This window comes from Eleutherodactylus coqui, chromosome 2, assembly GCF_035609145.1.
Source record: "Eleutherodactylus coqui strain aEleCoq1 chromosome 2, aEleCoq1.hap1, whole genome shotgun sequence".
Taxonomy (NCBI): domain Eukaryota; kingdom Metazoa; phylum Chordata; class Amphibia; order Anura; family Eleutherodactylidae; genus Eleutherodactylus; species Eleutherodactylus coqui.
In genome coordinates, this window is record NC_089838.1 from 118,842,071 (window position 1) to 118,869,446 (window position 27,376).

Genomic DNA, 27,376 nt, shown 5'->3' on the forward strand with positions numbered 1-27,376 from the left:
GTATTAACTTCCTTCTCTGGGTCATTACGACGCATGGATAACACATGTGTGATTGTATTTTTGATTTTTTACAAAGTAAAGGGAGACAAGTGTTTTTATAAAATTTTTTATAATTTGTTAACTTTTTATTTTTTATTTTTTTTGTCCCTTTATGGGACTTCCACAGGGACCCATCAGGACCCCTGATCACATTCCGGGGGTCCGATGGTGACAGCCCTTTACATGCTGCAGTGACAGCCCTTTACATGCTGCAGTCACATAGACTGCAGCATGTAGAGGGTTAACAGCAGAGATCGGAGGTTTTCTCTGATCTCTGCTGTAAGAGCTGGCACCTAGCTGTCCTCTGACAGCCAAGCACCAAGCTCTCCCTGCCACAGAGACCATCGGCTTGCTTCTGACAAGCCGATGGTCTCTATGGCAAGCTGTAAACAAAGCAGGAGATTGCCGACATATCGGCAATATCTTCTGCTGGTTTTTCAAAGCCCTTGCTTTGTTCTCTGTGGGTCTGTGCAGGCAGAGCACACTGTCACATCTTGTGGCATTGTGCTCTGCTGCTCCCATAGTGATACATAGCCCGGAAATCTTCCGGGCTATGTTGCTATGAGCAGTGGAGCTCGTCCCGGAAATTTTCCGGGCGTGCCACTCAAGGGGTAAGGGAGCACTTTTCAAGGTGCGCAATTCCTATTTTATAGGTTGTTGCTTTTTTCATTAATTTTTAGATTTAAACCAGATTTTTTGGCCTTTCCAGTTCTGATAATTTATGAAAATATGTGCATGTAAACATAGGCCTAAGTGGTATGTATGAACTCGGCAGGCGGTGAACTTATTTCTACGAGGCATTGTGCATCTAATTTTCTGCTCGAGTAACAATTTTATCCACCAATATAAACTCAAGCATTTTTATGACAAATCTGCTACGTGCGAATGCACCTTACCAGAATCTCTGATGCAGATAAATGCAGGGTCTGTGAATCAACTATATATTAGTGGACAGCTTGTAACGCACTTGTTGCCTGGGGGTAATGGCATTAATCAGCAATGTAGAAGCAACGTGTGTGTTAAAATGCTCATGTGTGTTATAGGTATATTTATAGACACTCATAATCATCTTCATTTGTATAGCGCCAACTTATTCCGCAGCGCTAAAAAAAACACAAAAACATATCTTATATATATAAAAAAAAATTACACGCACACACGCACAGTAGTTTTACTACACAGCTTGTTTCTACATTGCTGGTTAATCACATCTTCCAGTGTACAGGCCTTTCTACGCTGGGATGCGCTGCCATCATGAACGCTGCACTAACATGCCTAAACTTGTTGACTTGTTGGTGTCTTTATACAAAGTGCAGCATGCTATGGCATTTTTTCCCTACATGCTTCTGTGCAGGGCATGAAAACACGTGACACATGCAACATAAACACCAGCAATTTTGGTCAGAATTCTCCTTACCGTTGTCCTTGCTGCTGTTCTCCTCAATGGTCATTTGCTCTGCCAGTTCAGATAAAGATTCATCTATGGTCTGGCTGCCTCGTAAAGTCAATGAAAGTCGCCTCTTAAACTTTTTCATGGTTCAGTTAAAAAATGAGCACAGCCCGGAGAAGCCTGTAAAAGAAAAGGATGGAAACTGTAAAAAACAGACAAAGTGGCCATGTTCACATCTGTGTTACGCATAACTTGTTCTTTTCAAAACATAAAAAAAATGGAAGCAAACAAATCTGGTATTCTGACGCTTCTGTTAAACAGACCTATGAATACAAAGGAATCGTTAGAACAGTTTGCTTCGTTTTTTAGCCATTATGATCAGTTTTGTCTGGATCTGTTTTTGTAGTTTTTTAAGCTCCACTTCTACAACTGCAAATGCGCTGTGTGCAATTTAATGGATCCATTTAGCCGAAGCCCAAATGGATATAGACGTAATAGTTTCCATTATTGTCGACCCTCTTCTGACTACAATGCAAAAAGACAAAACAAAAACACCTGGAAAAAAAACTCCAGTCCATCTAGTTTGTTTTTTTTGCGTGGGGGGAAGCAAGTAAATAGGTCCCACAGCAATCAATGGGGATTTTACTGGATAGGTTTTTTAAATCATTTTTCTGCTGTTAGGACTGAACAGAAAAAAGGAAACAGATACGCTGACGTGAACTTCACCTAAGAGGACTATTTCAGCATTACTAGTGTTCAGTTCGTTCTGCCCCTCTCCCAAAAATACCTTAGTACTTGGCAATGCACACACACAAGAGGAGAAAAAAAAAATTACTCTCAATTTTCACAAATTTTACAAGTCAACAACACTGTCAGTAGCAGCAGTCAATGAAGTCAGAGCCAAGCCTCTTATAAAAAGCAGACCTAACGGAATCTAAACACCCATTAGGAGCGAGGTTTACAGTCATAAATAAAGCATGGTCCATTTAAGATTTCATCCAATTACAAAGAGTATCATAAACAAAATAAATGGTTCAAGGCGCTACAACATTTGTGAGAGTAAACAGCTTGATAGAGACCCAGAATATAATACCTTGACCTTCACCACAAAAACACGGCTGAGCGTACAACAAAACAAACAGTTACAGCTCATTCCGATCACAATGTTACCAAGCAGCAAAAAAAAAGATCCAAGACCTTTTACTCACTTGTCAAAAAACAGTGGTTGTTTGCAGCATCTAATAGGCGGCTACAGCAGTTACAGTATACATCTGAAGTGTCCTGGCACGGAGAAAGGCTCTGGCACCGCAGTGAAATCAAGTCTCCTATGCCAACAGTAATGTAAACCAACTCTGTTCAAAAGCAGAGAGATTGCCATGGTTGGACAATGCTTTAGAACAGCTAATGACACAATGCCCCTCCAAGATCTAAACCCTTTCTGATCATCGCCTGTCATTCTCTTATACCTGGCTCCGTTGGAAGACCTGGCAGTGCTACCGCGAGTATAAGGAGGCCGTAAGCTGAACAGGTTGGATATTCATCATTTCTACTTGCATCGTTAAAGGGCACGTCTTTTCATCTTCTATCATTGAAGTCCTGCTACTTCTTCCCGTGTGTTTCTGACACTGGGTCAGCCCTTATGTGCTTCAATGAACTCCTAGACTGAAAATGGGGGCATCGATGTCAGAATCGCATAAAAATAGTGAGGTATCAGATTAGAAAAAGTGAAAAAAAAACCATGAGAAATGCAACTGCAAAAAAAAGCGCACATCTCCTTAATCATGGCTGCACAAATAGAGCTGCAATCGGTAAAACTGATGAATAAATGATTTTCTCCTGCAGGAGTCTGGTTACGTCGGTCAGCACTTTTTGCGCTTACTTGTACCTAATAGTATCCTTTTCACTGCTCTGAACACTCTATATTCTCTTTGACGTAATGTAAATCTGCTAATGACTTGCATCAATTTACCAGCATAGCCATTCATTCACGGTAGGAGGTTGAAAAAGAAAGTATGGTGGAGCAAACCCAAAAAGTGCTGCCTTTTGGCCCGATACAAGTAGTGGTTCGAATAGGGTAGTAGTAATCCAAACAGGGTTTACCTGAAGTCAATGGACTTCTGTGGAGTTGCTGCCACTAGTTAAAGCGTGTATAAATGTGATAAGTGGAAGAGACGGGTAAAAAACAGGTATGGGCACAACCCTCCAAAATATGTAAACCAGGTGTAGGGTAAAAGCTGCATTAAACTATAATCCAAACTAGCATTAAAATGCGTGCCGAGGCCGCTTCTTCAGTAAGGCTGGGATTATGCACTACTATAGCTGTAAATCTTGAGTAATGCATGCTAGGAAAAGGGCCAACACCTTAAATTAGGCAATGTAAAGGGGCGACAGTGTAGCTAGTATAGCGGCAGCATGTAAATTTGCTAATGATCCGCCCATGAAAATGCTCATTACCTTTGACAGAACACCCCATTTATCCATTATTCAGTTTCCAGCATCGCTATGAATGCAGATACGGATACATCATTTCCAGCATCTTGTCCATATGCTGCTCTCTGCTTTTTCTTCAGATTTAGGGCTTATTCATAAGTCATGGTAATGTTTCAGGAAAGTACCTGGCATGACCTGGAAGTGTGAACAAGATTTTTTTTCCGGATGCATTGTCCTAAAGAGATCTGAGTTTGCCTGAAATTAATCACCTGTCTCATTAAAAGATGGCATACTTCCTCCCCCATTCTTTGCACTGCAGCTATGCTTGTTGTGACTGGCCACTGAGTAAGGTGGATTTTTGACTGCGCTTTTAATCTATCCACCAGCTAAAAATCCATTTATTGTTTTACTTGCAGATCTGTCTGATAAAGATCACTGGCAATCATCAAGAACAACGTGACTTGAAACGGAAGAAGTGACTGCAGAACATGCATGCCAGTCCTACAGCCGTACAGCAACATATTGGCAGGGAGGATTAGGCAGACTACATGCCAATTCCTTTGTTTATAGCTATAGAACAATTCCAGCACATGTAAATTGCTTTACAGCCGGAAGCTGGCTGAATACATTCACCAAATAATCAGCGACCAGGTTTATGGAGGTGGAAGTTTAGGACGCATATCAAAGTGCTAAAGAGCAAAATAGAGAAATATTTTATTAGTACACAAGAAAAAAAATAAACATTGTAACAAGTTTTACTAAACAGCAAAAATATAGAGGCAAGGAAGAGAGGAAAATATCTAGGAAGTGCAACGCCTCAGTACAAGGTGGGCCATCTGTTCCTGACCGTGCCCAATAGAACACATAAACCACGACTCCCATGACACCTGCATTGTGGCTTCTCCAATAGCAGCTTCCAACTGGGGTTCTCTAAAGCAGATTTAGAACATATGGATTGGCTTACAGTCCGAAGGGTACACTCCAAGTACATTTGTTTTCTACAGATGTCGGTCGGGAGAGGAATGGATTCTCCTTGTGGAGAGCACCCAGTAGGTGTGAGGAGACTTCTATGCATTCTCCTTGGGAAAACCCTAATATGCAAATGGCAGATGGAACAATACCTCTACAGCGCCACCTATTAGTAGGCAGCATTCCTACAAGTCCACGTCTGACCTTTTAATTAACAGGCCTTATAACATGACTGGGAATATAAACCAAAGAAAGTCTTCTCCAGAAGACTTGGCCTTACAAGTCTCCTTACATCCACTAGGTGCTATGAATAAGGGGAACCTGTACCCCTCCTGACATATCATAAGCCTATCACCCAACCAGCCACCTACAAACAGGTAAGGGACAAAACCCCCAAAGCAGCTCATTGTACATGGTAATCCTTTACCTCTTCCCAGTCATGTTTACCAGGCCTTTAAAGATGCCAGATATACACTTGCAGGAATACTACCTTCTAATAGGTGGCGCTGTAGATGCTTTGTACCATCTCACGCTTTTCTACAGAGAAAAACCCCACATGGGAAAAAACCCCTTAGAAATAAAAAGCAAATCTATATGCACAAGGAAAAAATCCCAGCATGTCATATCTTGGCATGTATTATGCGAGCGTACACGCCAAGATAGTACTTGGCAATGAGTGGCACGCAGCCAGTACACAATGTCATTGTATAATGACTGCATGCCGCGCATACGCACCATCTTGTAGTATGCACGCTGCAAGAAACGCTTGTGTGAGCCTGGCCTAAATTATTTTTTTTAATGGTTTAAGATAACTATCTGGGACAAGTTATCCCAAAGAAGCTAAACTCTGAAGTGTAGAACATCTGGCGGCAACAGTTCTGGTCTAAAAATATGCAGTAAAACATGCCAAGAAAGGCGCTGTGTCTGAAACCTCCCTCAACAGCGCTAGGTAAATCCTATTAATGGCTGAAGGTCCAACAGCTCCTACAAATCCATGATAGAAGTTTACCCCTCTGTGACCAGCCTATTTTGCGCCTTAAGGACCAAGTAATTTTCATCGCCACGTTGCAAGAGCTAAGAGCTGTAAGTTGTTGGCATAGCCATACGAGAGCTTTTTTTTTGGGGGGGGGGGCACGAGAGTTGTTTATTTTAATGGCACCACTCTGGAGTACATATACATTGTATAACTTTTTTTTTTTTTTTGGCGAGGGGTGGGAGGTCTGGCAATAGTGCTATGTGAGGTCCTGTTTTTGTTGGAAGAGATGCAATTTCTATTGGTTCCATTCTGAGGTAAATGGGACGACCTGGGTAGATTTGAGTCACTGTCCGCTATGGCAATTTATCTCACATGTTCATTTAAACTAATAAAATCGGCACCATATTTTTTGGGGATTACACTGGCCACAGCAGACATTTTTATTGACATGTTAACAAAACAACACCATTTTAATCCAGAATAACGAATACGAGGGGAGGTCCTTGGAGCCACACAATCTGGTGCTTATAAAATAACTTGAGTCAAACAGAACCTTGCCCCAACTGTGCTAATCGGTTCGAGGACACTACTAGCCACCTTAAGTGGCTAATATTTACCAAAAAATGTGGCTAGGTGAGATTCCCCCATAGGCAGTTTCCCACTGCACCAGACACTAAAACATCATTAAGGAGGGAGTACTGAAGGCGAGGCCGTACCCACCAGCCTCCCCCCACCAACCAATATAAAACTGACTCCAAGGACCCCCCCCCACCCCCACCTGCCACGATGCTGTAAAAAAACCATTCCTCTCAGATGAACACCCCTCCAACCACCACACACACCTTACGCACCTAGAAAAAACATCCCAAAAAAGGGTGGGCGGGGACTTTCACCTGCTACTTAAAGTGGCATCCCCCAACCAGTAAACAACCCCATTTATACTACCCCACCCTGCTTTAAAATTAACCACCCCCCTTTTCACTTACTACATCATGTTACCCCTCCCCCTCACTAATCTACACATTACTTAACCCCTTTCTATCCGTTCCCTAACCACCCCTGTCATGCAGGCCCTTCAGCAATGACCCCTACAGGCTCCGCTACAGCCCCTTCCTTTTGGATTACTTTCTTTTGTAAATCTCAAAAAAAAAAAAAAAAAAATTGCAATTCTGGCATAACTTTTTAAAATAATTTTTTACAGCATTTTCCGTGCAAAATAAAAAATATATATTTAATATCTGGGCCATTACGAATGTGATAATATCCATTATGTGCTGCTTTTTAAAAATGTGTTTGTGGTACTCTACCCATTTAAAAGGGGTTAGGCCGCCTGCAGACGGCTGGCTTGGATCCGGCTGCGAGAATTCTTGCAGCGGGACCCAACCCGAGTGCCTGCAGAGAGCACCGCGGACTCACCTGCTCCCGCAGCTCCGGCTCTTTCATGTGCCGGCTGGCGGCGCATGCGCAGTGCGGAGTCGGCAGGCGGTGAGTGACGTTTCTGTGCGGGGAAAATGCTGCAGTTTGTTTGCTGCGCGTGATTTCGCACAGACAAACCGCGGCCATCTGCATAGGATTACGTGCTGTAATGCAATCCTATGCAGGCGTCCAGGGGCAGAAATTCTGCAGGGAATCCCGCCGCAGAATCTCCGCCGTCTGCAGGTGGCCTTATTGTGGGGGAAAATGCTAAATTTTAAAAATTTGTTTTCTTACAACTAAACATTATTGAACTTTTTTGTGACTATTTTTAGTCCGAGGAGGCTTGAAGATGCAACTGTTTGATTGCATAATTTATGTAGTGCATTCTACTCTAAAGGCCCATTTAGACAATTATTGCTCAAGATTCGCTCGAAAGCCATCTTTTGAGCGATAATTGTTGCGTGTAAATGTGCCCATCTTTCAGTTCAGCTTGAAATCCGTCCATCAGCAGAACAGCTGATAAGCAGGACCGCAGGCTGTGCTCTGCCGGGGTCTGCTAATAACAGCTGATTGCATTGTCTCAGCTGTCAGCTCCGCCAAAAGAACAAAATAAATTTATGAGAACAGCGGGTAGTCCTCTGAATAAATTCAGCTCCCTGCTGCTCACACGCTACTAATTGGTACTAATAGGCATTAGTACCAATTAGTAGTTTATGCAAAGTGATCGCTCAATAGCCCTCTTTTGAGCGATCATCTTTGTGTCTAAACGCACCTTTAGCATAAGATAGCAGCCTATTAGATTCTACGAGAAGTGGGGCCTAATAAGCAGAGTTACATGGCAGACATAGATGCCTTTGACAAGCTTCCGGCTGCCATGTGAACCAAACGGTACCTTGCGATCGCACTGCAGGGTACCAATGGGTAAAAAAAGAGCCCCTTTCCCATCTTCCGCTTACATGCAGCAGTTGCTATTGATTGTGGTATGTAAGAATTTGAACTGCCAGGATCTGAGGGCTCTCCATTCCTCGCCGTTAGTCAAGCCAACACCTTAAGAAGATGTATGTGCAGGTTTAAAGCCCATTAGTGAGGTCAGTAAAAAAAAGATGTATTGGGGTCATGAAAGAGTTAAACTACTCGAGAGAAAAAGCAACAAAGATTTAATCCTCATGCATATGGTGAAGTCAAAATCTGTGGATGTAAGAGTACAGGATAGCAGGCGACACAAGTGACACCTTCTTTGTGCTCCCCAATAATTGAGGGACGGACAAGGAGAGTAACCATGTACCAACTCATTAACAAGTTTTATCCAGCTCCTGCAAGCAATACAGTAAGTGCATTCTTGGCAGTAGCTTTTCAAATCTGTCAACTTTCTCCCATATCTTCCACCAACATAACATATAGGGTAATTTTCCACTAGAGAATCACAAGGCATTAAGCAATGAAGGAAATGTCACCCTTCCCTCTTAGCGCCAAGAGCATAGCTTTACATAGTTTGTCAACAGTTGGATCTGAAGCTCTCAGCGGAGCCCCAGGGAGAAGAAATAAGGAGGAAATTAGTTAAAATTGAGACTTTTATAATTTAAGCTTTGATGGTTTGAAGCATTCCTCCCCCAGAGTAGAAGGGATTGAGAATTCAAGTGTTTACTAGATTACGGCTAATAAGCAAGATTAGACAAATAGCACAAACTTATCAAGGAGCCACTCTAGCCAGATATGAAGCCCTAGTAGCCTTGCCCATAATGTGCAGCATTACAACAGCTTGGGCAGGTTTAGGCCTTTCAAGCGCTATATGCTTGAAACCTGAGGCAGGAAAATGCTCAAAGTAATGCTGCCTGGAGGCCAAAAAACATGCCATAAATTGCAGGCGAATGGGGTGAATGGCAGGAAATTGGGCAAATTGTCAGACTTTCTTCGACTACTTACCAAGTGGACTCCTTTCACTACGTTAGTACAATTTAACCCTTTGAGGCTGTGCTGTCACTTTATTCATATGAACAGACTGCTAGACATGGCAGAGCCACTTGTACTCTGCGTTCTTCCAGCATAGAAATGAATGCAGTAGCATCAGGCATACTTGACCACCTCTCCATTCATTCGAGGACCCCCGTTCTCATGATCAGTGAGGACTATACCCCCACCAATTAGCCAGTTTCCTTTTATCATGTGGATAGGGGATAACTTTGAATTTTGGGAAAACCCTTTGAGACAGTAGCATCACAGTGATTATGCCTCCTAATGATTAATTCAGTCTTCATTTGAATAAGGATGAGCAACATTTAATCTAAAAAGTGTCTTAATCTTTCTGCATCAGGTCCATATACTATCCGGCATGCGGTCGGATTTGAATTGCGGACTCCGACGCATTCTGCATTTATTGAAAGAATAGAACATGAGCGAACAGCAATTGTGATTTCCACAAGTGGAAATAAAATCGCAGCATGTATTGTTTTTGTGCGGACCTCGCCCATTGAAGTCAATGGTAGCTGTCCGACCCATAGCCCATCCGCAATTGACGTTACAGATAGGCGATGATGCAGGAACCCGCGACCTAGCAACAGCACGAGAAAAAGATTAAAAGAAAAACCCTGTATTGCGCATGATCCGTGGCAAGCCGCCACGGCTGCCGTTCCTGAATATAAAACCCAACAGTCAGAGACATGACTAACGAAGGATGTAGAGAAAGCCATGAAATGTGTTAGCTACCAGGACCTCGAAAACTCCAAGCTACTAGTGGTTTGAGAGTGCCCCCTCATGCTCGCCTTCTCTGAGACCGACAACTATGAACGAAGCAGACGAGATTAGTAAATCATGCGCTCTTAGCTATCCATGTGGCTCTGTAGAATCAGTCCTTGCCCTGTAATTGGTGCATCTTGGTTACCGTGTATATCGTTAAATATGTTAAATCGCCCAAAATTCCCTTCTTAAAAAAAAACCTGGATGATAATTTGAGGGTTTTTTTCCAACTGAAAACCTTATTGACTAACAAAATCTATAATACGCAGTATATGAGCGATAACGTGAACCTTCTCTTTAGGAAAATGTGGCAGAACAAGGAATACAAAACCTGCAAATTAGATACAGAGAAAATATTAGTCTAGAAGTGAGTTTTATGTTGTAGAACAGAAATGTAGATGATAATGAGAATGTCACAGTATGATTTAGAGCACATTACTGTAGACTTTACAAGCCATTTACCCGGGACCAATTTTTAAAATGTTCTTTTTTAGTAGCTACATCATAAGGAGAGAGCGCTTTGCATCCTGGGATAAAATGTACTGCAATTTTTAGAATTTTTCTCCCGTTTTCATCACTTTCTAAAGATCAAGTGACAAGTACGTTCTGTTAAACGGGTGGCAAAAGGCACCATCCGTGTGAGAACGCGGAGATCGGGGCAGTCAGAACCTGAGTCGGTGAGTCGGGGCAGTCAGAACCTGAGTCGGTGAGTCGGGGCAGTCAGAACCTGAGTCGGTGAGTCGGGGCAGTCAGAACCTGAGTCGGTGAGTCGGGGCAGTCAGAACCTGAGTCGGTGAGTCGGGGCAGTCAGAACCTGAGTCGGTGAGTCGGGGCAGTCAGAACCTGAGTCGGTGAGTCGGGGCAGTCAGAACCTGAGTCGGTGAGTCGGGGCAGTCAGAACCTGAGTCGGTGAGTCGGGGCAGTCAGAACCTGAGTCGGTGAGTCGGGGCAGTCAGAACCTGAGTCGGGGCAAACAGCTGCTCTTGCAGGCAGCCCGGTACGTCATCTACAGCAGCCACTGCAAGGGAAATGTAATATTATAGGGTGGCTTTCAATTAACTGGACTACAGAAGGTCCATCAGGTCAGAAGCCACTCTTGCTACCGGAGACAAAGGGGCATTCCCAAGTGGGGAACCCCACTCTCTAACATTCACATACATTAACAGGGGACACCAACTTGGCACAATCCCTTAAAAGGAACTTTCCCCTGTTTGCATTTATTTTAGGAATCATTTTGCATTCGACACCAGCACAATGATTAGGTGCAGTCTACCCCCACAAATCTACAGTAAGGCTGGGTTCACACAGGGCGGATTTCCGTTGGAAATCTCGCGGTTTGGCCGCAGCAAAAACCGCAAGATTTCCGCCGGGAGAACCGCCGCGGCTTTGAAGCGGCTCGGCCGCATGCTTTTCCGTTGCGGCCGGCGCTCCCATAGAGAAGAGCGCGGCCGCGATGTAAATAAACAAAAAAAAAAAAAGTAAATAGACATGCTGCATCTTTTGAAGCGGCGGCCGCAGCCGCGGTTTCAGCCGAATTTACCGCAGCGGATTAGCCGTCCCGTGTGGACGAGGTTTCTGAGAAATCTTGTCCACGTGGCTGGCTAATCCCGAGATTAGCGGCCGCGGGCGGATCTGCTGCGGCAGAACCGCGGCAAATCCGCCCTGTGTGAATGCAGCCTTAAATTTGCACGTGCAATCAGTACATTTTGCTGTGGCTTTAACTCCTCTATATTGAAGGGGGTGAACACAGTGGTGCAAGTTTGCAGCAGAATTAAAAGTTCACTCTGCATGTCCATTTCAGTGCAGGAAAATTCAGCCGCATGTGTCGATTTTCAGTGTTCCAAATCCACATGAAAAATCTGCATTCCCGCTATATATGCATTTACCCTAAGATAGACATGTTTCAGAGAGAGACATGTACATCCACCTGCCAAGCTCATTTCTCCACCTTATTATATTATAGGGCATCCTCTATGCCTAGAAGAAAAGGTTTCATTAATAACATAGAAGGGGGTTCTTTACTGTAAGAGCAGTGAGGCTGTGGAACTCTCTGCCTGAGGATGCGGTCATGGAAAAATCAATAGAGGAGTTTAAGAGGGGACTAGATTTCTTTTTAGAGCCCTATGACATTACAGGATATAGACATTAAATCAGAATGGGTTGTTCATAGGGGAATCTTTCGACTGCAGGACTTGGGTCTGGAGGAAACCTTCTCTGAAGAGGGTTGATTCAGGGATTATTCAGATTGCCATTATGGAGTCGGGAAGGAATTTTTCCCCCAGGGTGAGGTAAATTGGTTTCTACCTCACTGGGGTGTTTTTTTGCCTTCCTCTGGATCAACAAGGAGGGGTGTGAACAGGCTTAACTGGATGGACATTTGTGTTTTTTCAGCCCAGCATACTATGTTAATATATTTGTGACATACACAATGAGTAACAAGGTGAAAGTCCTTCCACCTTATTGGGAGTGGATCAGTGTGAAAGGTTCATGATAGAGTAAAAAAAAAAACAAGCTTTACGAGACACCACAAAAGCCACCTAAAGAGGAGGTTTACAACTTGATAGACCTAAAAAATAAAATAAAAAATAAAAAAAGGGATGACTATAAGAAAAATGCTACATTGTTAACCAAAGACGTAACAGTGGCAGGGCATTGTGGGTAGGAATCAGGAATTAGTGCTACATTTGTGATATTGCCATCATTACGTTTTCAGGACTTGTTTACTTTCCTCTGACAGACGACGCACGCGTTAGACATTCAGCCTGTATATATTTTCCACATCATGAAGGCCACTAGTGTAATATGAATGAGGTGAATGACCCATCGGGTGCACTGCTGCCTAGACACAGCCTGTTCTCTGTATACAAGAGATATACACCTAATTACCAGCAGAATAATACAGCGAGGGCACTGACTGGCAGGCACATACACCAGCCTTCATGCTCATTAGGTATTTCATTTCATATAGAAGTGTTTAAGGATCCCAGAATCCCATTATGGGTAAAGATGACTGCTTAGCAGCCCTGATGAGCCAATCACAGGACAGGTCATCAATATTAGATCAGCGTAGACCTGAACCTGCAGCCACTTAGATGTTCGCCAGAGCTGCTGTCAATTGAATGGGAAAGAGCTTGCAGTACCTTTCTGGGCCACTGCAGAGTGTACGACGTTGTGCCACTCTAAGAGGATCACAGCTCTGGTGAACAGAAGATCAGCAGGGATTCTGGAAATTAGGTAGCCACTGTAAAACCTATATGTGAAATCACCCTGAGGATGTTTTGCACAAAGAATTTGGTGTGAGTTTTCCGCAGCAGAAAATCTGTACCTTAGGGTGCCTGCACACGAACGGAATTTCCAGAGCGTTATTTTAGGCACATTATCTGCCCCAGACTGCAGCCAATATACTCCTATGAGGATCTGCAGTTGTCCCCCGACGGAGGGATTTGTATCGCGTTTTTTCACGCGCGTGAAAAAATCTGCGACCTGTTCTAATTTGGGTCGGATTCTGCGCGTGAAGCCTCCAATACAAGTGAATGGTGCGTTTTTTCACGCAGTACACCCGCAGTGCAGCTGCGGATGGAGTCACTGGTTGCTATGACTACAGGAAGTAGGCATGGTAGGAGACGTTCCAACACACAGCACAGAGCTTCACAGGCAAATTTGTAGAGGGAGATAGGTAGTATTTCTTGCCAATGCAGGATCTAAGAATGCAAAATCTGTAGTAATGAATTCGGCCGACTGCAGACGAGCAAATCGGATCCGGCGGCGAGAATTCTCGCCGCGGGACCCGACCTGAGAGCCTGCAGTGACAAGCGCGTAGTCACCCGCGCCTGGCGGCCCCGGCTCATGTGCCGCCTGCCGCGCAGCCGGCGCATGCGCAGACCGTAGCCGGCGGCCGGGTGAGTGCGAGCCCCGCACAAAAATAGGACATGCCGCGGTTTGCCGCGCGAGATTTCGCGCGCCCAAACCGCGGCCGTCTGCATAGGAGTGCGTATTGTAATGCACTCCTATGCAGACTTTCAGCGGCGGAAATCCCCCGGGAAACACCGCCGCGGGATTTCCGCCCGTGTGCAGGCGACCTTCCTCTTGTGAATTTTTTTGCAGTGACTGAAATAAAGTCACGCTGGAGAAGCGCCTGAAAAAAGTTACATGGATCAACCATGCCCACAAAGACATCTGCTCACCGGGTGAAAGCATGTTGCCAGAATAATTTAACGGTGCTCGCACAAGCAAGAGGGACAAAACGGAGTCTGGGTGTTGGTTTTTAAGCTGTTTTCCAAGGAATGGGCAGTTCTCTAGGGGTTGGGTTTACAATAAGGGGTGTCTGCTGGTTTTTCTGCGCGTTTTTTCCCGCAACACATCCGCGTATATCCGCGCGTGATTTTTCACGCATCCGCACCTATCCGCAAGCACAGTACCATACGCGCGTGAAAATCCGCTAGCGGAATCCGGAACGCTCGTGTGCAGGCGGCCTTACCAATGTTAAATTGTGCATCAAAATCCGCTGCATTTTGCACATATACTTAGATCTGCAAAGGGTATTTAAACAATTCCTATCACTTCACTATCACACCAAATCAAGCAAAAGGCCTTCTTTCAGTGCTTTTAACGTAAAACACACTCTTACCATTTCCTCAGATTCCCCATTCTATATCTGTATATTCCCTTATTAGTATCCTTAACCCCCAGGGACCTGAAGGATTAATATCTAGTATCTATACCGATCTGCTTTCAAGACAAACTGCTAAATCTAAGCTCCCCACGTTAACTAAGTGTGGAGAATCAATTCCCATGCCCAGTCTTAGGCCCCCTGTACATGGAAGATGAACTGATCGCTGATCGTTCAGTGTAAATAGCAGCCGCTCAGTATTGAACGGCCGCTAGGTTATGTCAATGGAGAGCGGCGGGGAAGCGAGAGAAGAGAAATCCTCCTGCAGTCCCCACACCCCCCTGCTGGCCACTCTGTGAGTGAGCCAGCGATACTAGCTCCCGTGCAGGAGCACGGGAGCGAGGACGAGTGTCGGGCATAGTTTGCCAGTTTAACAGCTTTACCTCCTGATTTGGCACTGATCATTAATTTATACTGAGTAGATATAGCCAACTTCTTGTCTCATGCTATGGGGAAACTAGTAGTTCTTAATCCTGAAATGAGTTTACTTGGTCTTCCTGAAGACGACGAATGGTCTCACTATGAGAGAATATTCCTTGAAGAAACGTTATTCATAGCCCTAAAGGTGATAGCTATGCACTGGCCGGCAGAGCATAGTATATAAGAATAGGGATTGTCCAGATAATTCATGTAGCTATGAGGTTATTTGGTGCTCATTTCTCTTTTCAACATATCTTTTTAATGTCCAATGCTCCTATTGTTACAGTATAGGGCAATACGCTTTGGTCTGTCTATTGGCGACAACACAGATTGTGGCTATTTCTGTATTGTTTTTATTGTCACTTATTTTATAAATATTAGTAAACAATTCTTAAATTAAATAAGCTGAAAAAAAAGACTACATGCTAAGATAGAAAAGAGGTTTATGAAGGATGGAAGAGTGTATTCCACTAAGAGTAATGCTGTAGACATTCCTGTGGCAGTCCAGACATCCGACTGGGACTTGCAGAAATCACACCATTCAGATCTACAATATGGGACAGAGCTTTTAGTTGCTGAAATTTCAGCAACAAATCTGTCATGTGTGAAGGTACTCTATAGGCGGTCGTACAACTTAGCTGTCGGGCGTATGCCCATTGAGGCAACAGCTATTCCTCAGTGGGAAAAGGAGAATAAACCGCTACTGGACCCTTCTGGCGATGGTTTATCTCCTATGAGAGCAAACAGTCAGGCATGTTGAAATCCAAGTGTTCCATAAACATTCGGCATCGAGAGAATCGGAGTAATCCCAATAACTCTAGAAGAACTGCCGACTTCAGCAGTGATAAGCAGAAGTGTATGGGCATGTTAAGTATAGCCCTAGCCTTGCAAAGTTTTAATCATTCTCCCCTGAGATTGCTTACTCGGTAACCTATTTCACACTCTCAATTCTATGGATACAATTTGAATGAAGATTGAATATTGGAATGTCCACATACATACTAAAAAATATATACTTTACAAGGGGTGGCTATGTTTTCATATGACTGCATACAAAGTCAGGGGTGTAGCGACAGGCTTGTGGGCCCCAGGTGCAAAAGTTCAGCTTGGCCCCATCCCCATGTATGCTACCACCCCCAGCACTAATAGGGTTAAAAGGGGTGTCCCACTATAATAATAATTTAAGAAAAGGATTAAATAGCTGGCAATTAGCTAAAACAAAAGCAGCCATACTTACGTCACCCCTGGGTAAGCCAGAGGCCACAGTGTCATCAGCCAAACTCCTTACACCATGGCGCCCAGTATATAGCACCTATGCCAGGAGAATGGGCAGTGCCACTGCGGCCTCCGATTGGCAGTCATCTGACTTCCGCTGCAAACACAGACCTGACAAAACTGCAGGAGCTGGTGCACTGCTTACCAGCGGGTGAAGGTGAGCATTGCTGAAAATAACCATAGGGTACTGTAAATTCCCAGACCCCTAAATATAACCAACCATTGTACTGCATGATGTCCATTCCCCAGGCCCCCTGTATATACCTAGCCATGATACTGTATAATGTCCAGTTCCCGGACTGCCTGTATATAACCAGACATAGTACTGCAGTGCATACTGTCCATCCTCAGACCCACTGGATGTAAATAAGACATTTTACATGACCCAGACCTCTGTATGTAACCAACCCCTCTATGTCCACCCTGCGCTGGGCCAGACTGGGATTAAAAAGCAGTCCTGGCACACGAATCACATAAAACACTGCGCCCCCATCCCTCAGAATGCAGAAAAACATTGCAAACAGTGACAGCATTTTTACAGACAAAGCAGACTAATGTCACCAGTCCCCCGTCCCCTCCTGGTGGCACAGTAAAGAACGTTCAAAAAGCTGTACACAGCATTAATGCCATTTTTGACGCATCCCATTCATTTCAATGGGCGATGAAGGGCATCAAATACGCGCTGCAATAGAACATACAGCGTAGTACCAGAACAAAGTTTAAATTAAATATAGAGCCAAATTCAGAATATAAAATACCGCCAAAAGCAACCTCAGTACATAAATACAACACCAAAACCAACTTCATAAACACAGCGCCAGAACCAAGCTTGGTACATAAACACAGCACCAGAGCCTCTGTACATTGATACAATACCAGAACCAAGCTCATTACAAATACAGCCCCAGAACCAGTCTATATACTGGAAGGAAGCAGAGTTGCGGAGTTCAGTGAAAGCAGCTGCGGCTGTCCCAGTGGCAAGGGGAGCCATTGAAGCCCCCTGGTTTAGGGGTCGAGTCGCAACTGCGACCCCTATAACTATGCCAGTATGTGCAGCACAAACCTGTAGACTCACCAATAAAAATGGCTAGTCCGGATAGAATTCAACAATTTCCCTTTTCTGCAGCTTAATGGCATGTAAGACCTTTAAAGATTTTAATTAGTAGCAGAGAAAGCTAAAGCGCCATCTGGTCATGACACACAGCTGCCCCTTTGGCGTCATAATCAGAATGTGAACTGCTTCAAAGGCCATATTTCAAACGCAAGAAACAGGCTTGTGCTACACAAACAAAGAAGAGAGACAATGCTCCAGTGTTACACAATATTGTTACTCCAAAGTGAACTTTGCAAAAAAAAAAAAATATTATTAATGTATATATATGTCCAGAGTGCAAATGGGGTTTTATTTATCTACATGAGTGAGAGCCAAGGACTCCAGAGAATGAACACAGGACATCTTCACCTTGGCACAGCTCCATAGCAGCAATTACCATGGCACACAGGTTAAAAGGGGGTTTCCAGGAGAGAAAGAAAAATTTGTTATAGACAGTGAAAGTCAAAAATAGAAAAATAAGGCGTATTCGCCTCTTGTGGACCCTCGATGCAGTGCAAAAGCCTAATCCCCGTTGCGCCAATCCCGGAAGACGCTGAGGCAATCATGCGCTGCTCCTTTCTAACTACATGTATCAAACTCAAGACATTTTATGTGGCCCCCTGAGCAATGGCAGATTATAACAGGGGCAGTAGGAGGCCTGCCAAAGCCATCCAAAGCCCTAATAATCTGCATGATCACTTCTCTCAGCTTTTCTCTGTACGCAGCACTGCCCTTGTGAATGAGTCCTAGTAAACGGCCCTTTGAAGACCACCATAATCCTGTGGCCCTCGGTGAAAATGCGTTTGACACCCTTGACGTAGCCTAAAAGATTCAGCAGTGATTCTGCCATGAACAAAACATAGGACCAATTCAGCTTTTTCCAGGATCGACGTGGTGGGGGACCAGGACTCCTGTGCTTCACTAGGTGGGCCACAAAAGGAGAGCAAGTCTGATTTTGCCATTTTTAGTTTCAGAAAAAGTTTTAAATTGTCAAAAGGCCGGTTTTCTAATCATAAAGAAACGCCTACAGTTAAAATAAGAAACAGGTGAAATGACCCCACACAGGGGCAGGATTATATATATTGTCGTACAGGTAATACTCGTATATGGCTCATTCCATTTAAAGAGGGAGTTTTGGAAAAAAAATATATATTTATGTTAATATTTTTTGATGTTTTTATGACTCAGTATATTTTACTATTCTCAAACATTTCTTCTAACAAAATCATATCTAATACTGCACTCAAGCGTGGCCATGCAAGTTTCCACAAGTTTTGACACATGGAAAAGAAAGATTTAGTCAATCTGCATTTCAGTATAGAAGTGAATAGATGTTTTAACTAACAAATGTGACCAAAAATAAGCCAGTGAGGTAATGTAACATTATATTTGTTATATTATGTAATTTATAGTAGAATCAATAGCCCACCAACTAGATGTCCAGTCTGCTACCAAGAAAGTGTAATTAATCGTTGCTAGTTAATGGTCATTATAATTTACAACAAAAGTTTTTAATTTAAGTCTTATAAGGTTCATATATATTGCAGTTAACGGTTACTGAATAAAACCTTTTAAAAAAAAAATTTTTTATTTTTAGTATGTTTACATTCAAACACGTCCTGTCTGTTACCATGTGAAAAAATAAATTAGGGGTGTTTATAACTAACAGATCAGAACAAGTACAAAACAGACAATCTTTTAAAAAGTATACTGAAAATAATGCGAAAGAGTCTTGATTATATATTAACTAGAACAGAAATTTTGGAAAAAAACAAGCATTCTGCAATTGCTATTTATTTGCATGTCCTGTCTGTTACTAAAAGTCACACGTCATTTAATAAGAGTTGATAGAAAGTTAGGAGGTAGGTATGACATTGATACATTTGTCACAGTGCATAGTTTAACTACCTATAGCTATTTTTAAAGTTTCAGACAAAAATAGATTTAAAAAAAATGAAAAATGTGAAAAAATTTGTGTGTGCGTGTCCTGTCCGTTACCATGGAATGTACCATATAGAAGTATTAACAACTGACAAGAAAAACAAAATTAAATTTAAATAAATCGAAGTAAAGTGGTTGTGACTGCTTCAGTTAGACAGATCTGGACTCAGGTCATGTAGGACACAAGGCAGTCACAATGACTCATTAAACACCATCCATAAATGTGACAGAAGCATATCCTGGTAGTGCTTAAAAAATTAATTTGGAGAACCATCCAACCCAGGCGAGTTTTCATTAGGAAGCGCTGCTGCTGCATCCCTTAACTCCTTCGGTGTCAAAGGAGCCTCTAACATCGCTCTCTGTTCACACAAAAGTTGGTAATTCCACCCAAATATTCATAAAGATATTCACTATCCACATGTAACTTAAATGCATCTAGGTTTTTAGAATAGAGGAAAAATGTCATCTTTCTTCATAGACAAAGAATTATCAGGCCTTCACAATGCAGCAACATAAGAGGATATTTCCTGGGCCTTCATTATAAAAGCCAAAACAGACAGCCTGCTTCCCCTTCTTCAAAAATCTGCAGGCTTCATAAAGAAAACACTTTTTTGTAACACCAGATTACCCACAATCTGAAATGCGTCTCTCACATTCATTTCTGCCTGATTAGTGGGAGAATATACAGGCTTGCTCTGCATCTGAAGCTCATCGCTGAAGGCCCTAATGACGTCCTGATATTTAGACTTATATAGGCTCTTTTATATATAATGACCCACGTATAAGTGTCTTCAGAGTATCCCACACTACAGACACTCAGGAAAAGCCAATATTAATCTGAAAAAGTTCCAGAGCCGCCTCCTACCATTACCATCAAGCAGGTTCAACCAAAGGGGATTTAACCTCCGAACTCCATCCAAACCGAACTCCCCACCATTTATAATAAACAACAAATAAAGCCGGGAGTGATTGGACACGCAGATTCTGGTAGATATTCCACTCTACAGACATAAGGGAGCATAAATGGAGTACCTATCCAGAGATCTACTCTAGAGAGTGAACTGGAATAGCGAGAGTATTGTCAAACCTCTGGATTTCTCACCCTCCACAGATCACATAAAACGAATACCATGAATAAATGTGAGAAAGCAGTTGTGTAAGAAGCCGCCACTATAGGACCTCTATTAAATCTATCCAAACAGGAATCCAGACAATTATTATAATTACCCACAATGAATGTAGGAAGAGCAAGTGATATAGCCACAAATGGCATTACCTTATTAATACGTTCACTGGAACATGGAGGGGGGGATATATATTGCCACAAAAAAAAATACTTTTGTGCAATAATATGTTTAACCCGTTTAGGACCAGCCACTGTATATATACGGCGGCTGGTCCTGGGCTTAGAGGACCACCGATCATAAAAATACAGCGGTGCTCTAAGTCTCCTGGCTCTGCAATCAGTCAGAGGCAGGAACGGGTTATCAGCTGTTAGTGACAGCTGATAACCCGGAGCAGAAGGCAGGAGGGGTTTTTAACCCTTCCTGCCTTCTGCTTCCCCGATATCCAGTGCTCAATGAGCACTGTCGGGGCAAAGGGAAAGTAAGAAGTACTTTCACTATGGGAGCCTCGGGGGTCATGTGACCTCCCGGGATTCCCTGCTACTGCAGAGCTGGAGGGTCAGACTTAGACCCTGGCAGCTCTGCAGGTGACTAATGTCACCACAGGGGTTGGTTTCCCCTGTAACTGAGGATCCTATGGATGCCCCAGCTACAGTGGAAAAATGTCAAATAAAGTAAAAAAAAAAAAGTGAGTGTCCCCCAGAGGTCTTATATGACGTCATGGGGGACACAGATAGTAAAAAACACAATTACATACATAAGTAAAACAAAACAACAGAATAAAACAACAATACATACATAAGAAAGAGAATAACACAAAGCAGACGCCAACAAAAACCGTCGCCGTATGCGCCCTGTAAACCAAAACCATACATACTATATATCAAAACGTCCGAAATAAATAGAGGAACCCATTCCCATACTTTATTTTAGAGTAAATATAAAAATAATTTTAAAAAAAAACTATAAATGTTAAAAAAAAAATCATTTTTTTTAGCATTTTACCCCCAATAAAACTAAAAAACGGAAAAAAAGTCAGTGAAAAAGATATTTAAAAAAATAGTCCTATATGTCATGGGAAAAAAAACGCAGCAAAAATAATTTTGGTAGCTAAAGGAAAAAAAATAGAGCAGTAAAACCGCCACATGGGTAAAATCCCTACAATGTGTCTGGTCCTTAAAGGGGTTGTCCCGCGAAAGCAAGTGGGTCTATACACTTCTGTATGGCCATATTAATGCACTTTGTAATGTACATTGTGCATTAATTATGGAGCCATACAGAAGTTATTCACTTACCTGTTCCGTTGCTGGCGTCCTCGTTTCCATGGAGCCGTCTAATTTTCAGTGTCTAATGGCCAAATTAGACGCGCTTGCGCAGTCCGGGTCTTCTTCTTTTCTCAATGGGGCTCCGTGTAGCTCCGCCCCGTCACGTGCCGATTCCAGCCAATCAGGAGGCTGGAATCGGCAATGGACCGCACAGAAGCCCTGCGGTCCACCGAGGGAGAAGATCCCGGCGGCCATCTTCAGCAGGTAAGTAAGAAGTCACCGGAGCGCGGGGATTCAGGTAAGCGCTGTGCGGTGTTCTTTTTTAACCCCTGCATCAGGGTTGTCTCGCGCCGAACGGGGGGGGGGGTTGAAAAAAAAAAAACGTTTCGCGTGGGACAACCCCTTTAAGGTACAAAACAACCTGGTCCTTAAGGGGTTAAGACAAACTAATCTCCCCCTAGAATCTATAAAAGATCACTCAAACAAGAGATTTATAATGAATCAGTACCATTACTCCACGCAAATAACTCGAGTCCACAATGAAAAGAATGTGCTCATACAGAATGGTGAAGTGTACAGCATCTATTTTAACCCCTTAATGACATGGCCTATTTTGGCGTTGAGGACCAAGCGATTTTTTGCTATTTTTCCATCTCCATTTTTCAAAAGCCATAACTTTTTTTTTTTTCCGTGGACGCGGCCGCATAAGGGCTTGTTTTTTGCGTGGCGATCTGTAGTTTTTATCGGTGCCACTTTTGGGTACATAGACTATATCGTAAAATGTTTTTTTTTATTTTTTTTATGATAACAGGGAGAGAAAACGCATCAATTCTGCCATAGATTTCTTTTTCTTTTTTTTACAGAGTTAATCATGCAGCATAAATGACACTAAATTTTTTCTGCGGGTCGGTACGGTAACAACGATACCAAAATTGTTATTTTTTTTTTAGGTTTTTACACTTTTTTGCAATAAAACCCCCTTTTTTTGGAAATCTTTTTTTTTTCTCTATAGCTGCATTCAAAGTCCTGTAACTTTTTATTTTTCTATGTATGGAGATCTATAAGGGCTTATTTTTTTGCGAGACGAGCTGTAGTTTTTATTGGTACCATTTTGGGGAATGTACGGCTTTTTTGATCACTTTTATTGCATTTTTTGTGAGGCAAAATGCTAAAAATTAGCATTTTGCCTCTGTTTTTTAGCGGTTTTTTTTACGCCTTTTTTCGTACAAAATAAAAAGCGTGTTCAACTTTTTGTACACGTCGTTATGGACGCGTCAATACCCAATATGTGTGGTTTTAATTTTTTTCCCCTTTTTTTATGCTAATATTAGAAAAAGCATAAAAAAGGGGGGGTTTTAATATATTTTTTTTACATTTGTCTTTTTTTAAACTTTTCTTTTTTTTTTTTACATTATTTGAGTCCCTCTGAGGGACTTGCAGCACTGTGCCTATGATCGCTATCATAAGGCATGGCAGAGCTACTGCTCTGCCATGCCTTATCGCTTGTACAGCGATTATAGGCACAGGCAATACAGGACGCCAGTGTCTGGGCATCCTCTTGCCATGGTGACAGGCCGGGCTCTCGCGATGACATCACGAGAGCCGGCCGGAGACACAGAGGGAGCGCGATCCCTCTGTGAACTCTTTCCCTGTCGCGATCTCCCAATATCACAGTAAGGTCACTAATATTAAAGAGCAGTATCCAGGAACCTTCCACCTATCCAACAAATCTCATTTCAGGTGGTGAAATGCTAACTGATAATTCACTAATAAGGAGGACTTCTTATTGCTGATGGTTAAATATTGTTCATGTTTATCAATCCAGGGGGGGGGGGAGACGTCCCTAGAATTATCAAAGGAAAATAAAAAAAAGTCTCCCCCTTAAAGGGGTTGTCCCGCGCCGAAACGGGACACCCCAGCACTTGGCCTCACATATCAGCTCCTTGCTGCCGCCCTGTCATTGAAGGCGCGGCAGCGCGCTCCCCATTAGAGCACTGCACTTGCTGCCTTGGCTCAGCTCGCCCCGCCTTCGCTCCTCGGTCCGCCGCTGGACTGTCCGCGGCTCAGCTTCCCTCGCCTCTGCTCCGATGCTGTACTTCCTGTCGTAGCTCAGCTCCCCTCGCCTCCGTTCCCTGCTCCGGGGCTGTACTTTCCGCGGCTCAGCTCCCCCCGGCTCTGCTCTGGCGCTGTACTGGGGTGAGAGTGACAGCGGAGAACATACCAGAGAGACCGCACAGACGCCGGTCCCAACAGTGACAGCGCCCAACATCGAAGGGAGACCGCATACACGCCAACTCCGACAGTGACAGCAGGAAGCATGCCATGTAGGCCGAACACACTTCAGCCCTGAGAGTGACTGTGAGGACAATTGCAGGGAGGCCGCACAGAAGTGCGCAAATGAGTGACAAACAGCCAATCGGAAGCTAGGGGCTTGATAGGGAGCGTAAACCCCAGCAAAGCCAGGTCAGCCCCTAGCTTCCGGTGGCATCAAGATACAACAGTACTGCTGTAAACCCCATAACCTTTTCTCATGAAAATGCATTCTTTCTTTTGTATACCTACTGAATAATCTGGAAAGACAGCTATAGGATGGTTGTATATAGTTAACTCCTTCATTTCTCTTGCCCTCTTCAAAATAATGTCCCGATTTTTATAATCCAGAAGTTTTATCTTGGCATAGCATCAGGTGGAGGTGTTTTAGCAGGAACTCTGTTAGTCCTTGCCACAGCAATGGAAACTGATAAAGTATATTCCCCAATAGTGGATTTCAGCCTTACGTCAAAAAATTATCTCAAATACAATCCTTCCACCTTTTCGGAATCCTTAATCAGTCACAAATTATTTCTCCTTAGTCTATTTTCCAGATCATCTGCTTTATATTGCAAAGTACGGATAGACTGCTCTCATTTACTAATTGTATCCTGCAAACGAACTATTTTTTTTTCCATTTCATTAATAAATGTGTTTCTGCTTTAGATAATCTCTCGGTAACTTTCTGCAAATCGTGTAAATCCAACATCCTCTTTCAGGCTATCAACCTCAGCAGAGCGGGAGGCGAAACAATCTTGCTTTTAGTCACAGCAAGAAAACCATCACAGAGAGTGAGTTCATTTTGTGTATCTTTTTGCATATTCATAGCGCTAGTTTGTGCTGAAATGGCCTGCATAAGGCCGCCTGTCCACAGCCGTGACGGAAAATCGCTAGCGGGGAGAGCTGTCAGGTCTCCACGCTAAGCCTATCTGACAAATAGGCTCACAGCGGAAAATCGTGGCATGTAGCGATTTGAAACCCGCGAGCGGAGAATCGCTATGATTCTCCACTCGTGGACGCCGGGGTTGCGTTTTCCATATAAACGCTATGGAAAGCGCTCACTGCGTTACCAGGGGCCGGATTATGGCGCGGATAATGCAATGTACTATCGCTCGTGGGCAGGAGCCCTAACAGTATTTGCAGAAGATGATGAAGCATGTAAAACAGGGCCATGCTTACACTTCTCAGCAGAGTGAAATAACATATTTAGAGTGTATAAGAAACGGAAGTTTGGATGTAAGCGTGACAAATACATATAAAATAGTACAGGCGAAATGGATGAGATTTTAAGAAACTTTATCCTCACACTGTGGAAAAATCTGCAGTGCAAACTGACATGCCGTGTAGATTTTTACCATAGATTTCATTCTCTTCAACGGTTTGACATGTGAATTATGCCAATTAATCAATTCCGTGGCTGAAAAGCTTCCTGTGTGGACATTCCCATAAAAACGCCATGAAAACCACAGTGATTAACGGGGGGAAAAAATGCCGTTTGAAAAAACACCCTTATCAAGGATTAGAAACATCGCAGTTGAATTATCACAAGAGCTATAGCATATTAATACGGTACATGTTGAACAATACAGATGAACTTTTGTATAGGAAATGTAAAGAAAGCGGCATACTCAGCTTGCTAAGTCTTTCAATCGTAAATCTAAACAAAATGCTCCAATATTTATCCCAAACCAGAAAACATTCATAAAGCTTAATTTACTCTGCATTTCCTGCAGTATAAATGCCTGATATTTGATGCCAAAAATGGAACCTGATCCAGTTAGAAAAGACATATCTAACCTTCTAAGTGAAAGATACAAAAAAAATGTCAATGCCACCTTCTGAAAGGATCCCTTATACAAAATTCACATAATCTTCACATCACAGTAAAAATGAACCCAACTGTCAGTAGGACAGAAATCATCAGTGAGAAAAAAAGAGGAGTATCAGGTTATTTCCAGACATTTACTGCGTCTTAGAAAGGGGGACCTGGAGGGTCAGTTTGAGCTCTAAGCCTAAACTGCACTGGAGCAATTACATTAAAGGGGTTGTCTCGCGGCAAACATCAAAATTTTACATTACCCCATTCCCCGTCACCCCCCTGGCATAAAATAGCAATTTAAAGCGGTTTTTAAGCCGCTTGCTACTCACCGATCCGACGAAATATGGAGTTATAAAATCTTCTAAGATGGCCGCTGGTCCTTTCCCAGGGATGCACTGCGGTTTTCTCCCATGGTGCACTGCGGTTTTCTCCCATGGTGCACCATGGGCTCTGTGCGTTCCATTGCCGATTCCAGCCTTCTGATTGGCTGGAATCGGCACACGTAACAGGGCGGAGCTACGATGACAACACGGTGACCAGCTCTCCGGCACGAGCGGCCCCATTCACCAGGCAGAAGACCGCACAGCGCAAGCGCGTCTAAAAAAGCAAGAAGCCAGCGAAATTAGACGGCACCATGGAGACGAGGACGCCAGCAACGGAACAGGTAAGTGAATAACTTCTGTATGGCTCATATTTAATGCACAATATACATTACAAAGTGCATTAATATGGCCATACAGAAGTGTATACCCCCACTTGCTGCCGCGGGACAACCCCTTTAAGGAAACGCCACAACACAATTTGAAAACTTTTCAATACTGCAGTCTCCCTTACAGTAGAAGTCTGTCTCTAAGTGCCCATTAGTTATTTAGTTTAAAAAACTATCTGAACACAGGATATTTTCCAGCGTACAATGTAATGTCATCTCTGACGTGTGAGACTTCAGGAAATACATGGCTGAATGACTTCAGGAAACACACTGAAATTTGCATTGAAGTACACAAACCTTTGTTTCCTGTAGAAGTGGAAGCAAGATCTGAGTCATGACGCTAAGAAAAATCAACCACACCTTTATTCTTGAGTAAGCACTTAAGAAATGTAGAATATCCATGCAGTATAAAGAATGTCCAGGCAGACCTGTTGGTAGGCTTCAGATCTACACTGCTAATGTCACAAGGTTACAAACTAAAGTTACAACTGTGAAAAGACCAATTCTTGATTAGTTTGTTGGTTTTGCATTCCAAACTATATTCAGATTCACCAGATCATTTTAAAGCATAACTAAAAGGGGACTTTTTTTTTTTTTTTAATTAGATCTCCCCATGAAAAAATACAATAAAACATCCTACGCCCCCCTTCTCCTGGCTTGCCCACTGAAACACAGATCTCCTCTGTGTAATCATGTTTACAGCCTGCAGTCACCTTGTGTATGGGACATCAATTGCTGCTGCAGCCAATCACAGACCTCAATGATCGAAAGCTGAGGTCTGTGATTTGCTGCAGCAGT

At 43.1% G+C, this 27,376-nt stretch overlaps 1 protein-coding gene across 3 annotated transcripts in view; it reads right to left on the bottom strand.

Moving 5' to 3' along the window:
• The window catches only part of CDK17 (cyclin dependent kinase 17), a 136,427-nt gene that overhangs the window by 67,254 nt on the left and 41,797 nt on the right, over nucleotides 1–27,376 (bottom strand). For all 3 annotated transcript variants that reach the window (XM_066591458.1, XM_066591456.1, XM_066591457.1), the window contains exon 2: nucleotides 1,457–1,609. In XM_066591458.1, the coding sequence (XP_066447555.1) occupies nucleotides 1,457–1,574 (118 nt within the window). In that variant the 5' untranslated portion in view covers nucleotides 1,575–1,609. The remainder of the gene's footprint in view (nucleotides 1–1,456; nucleotides 1,610–27,376) is intronic.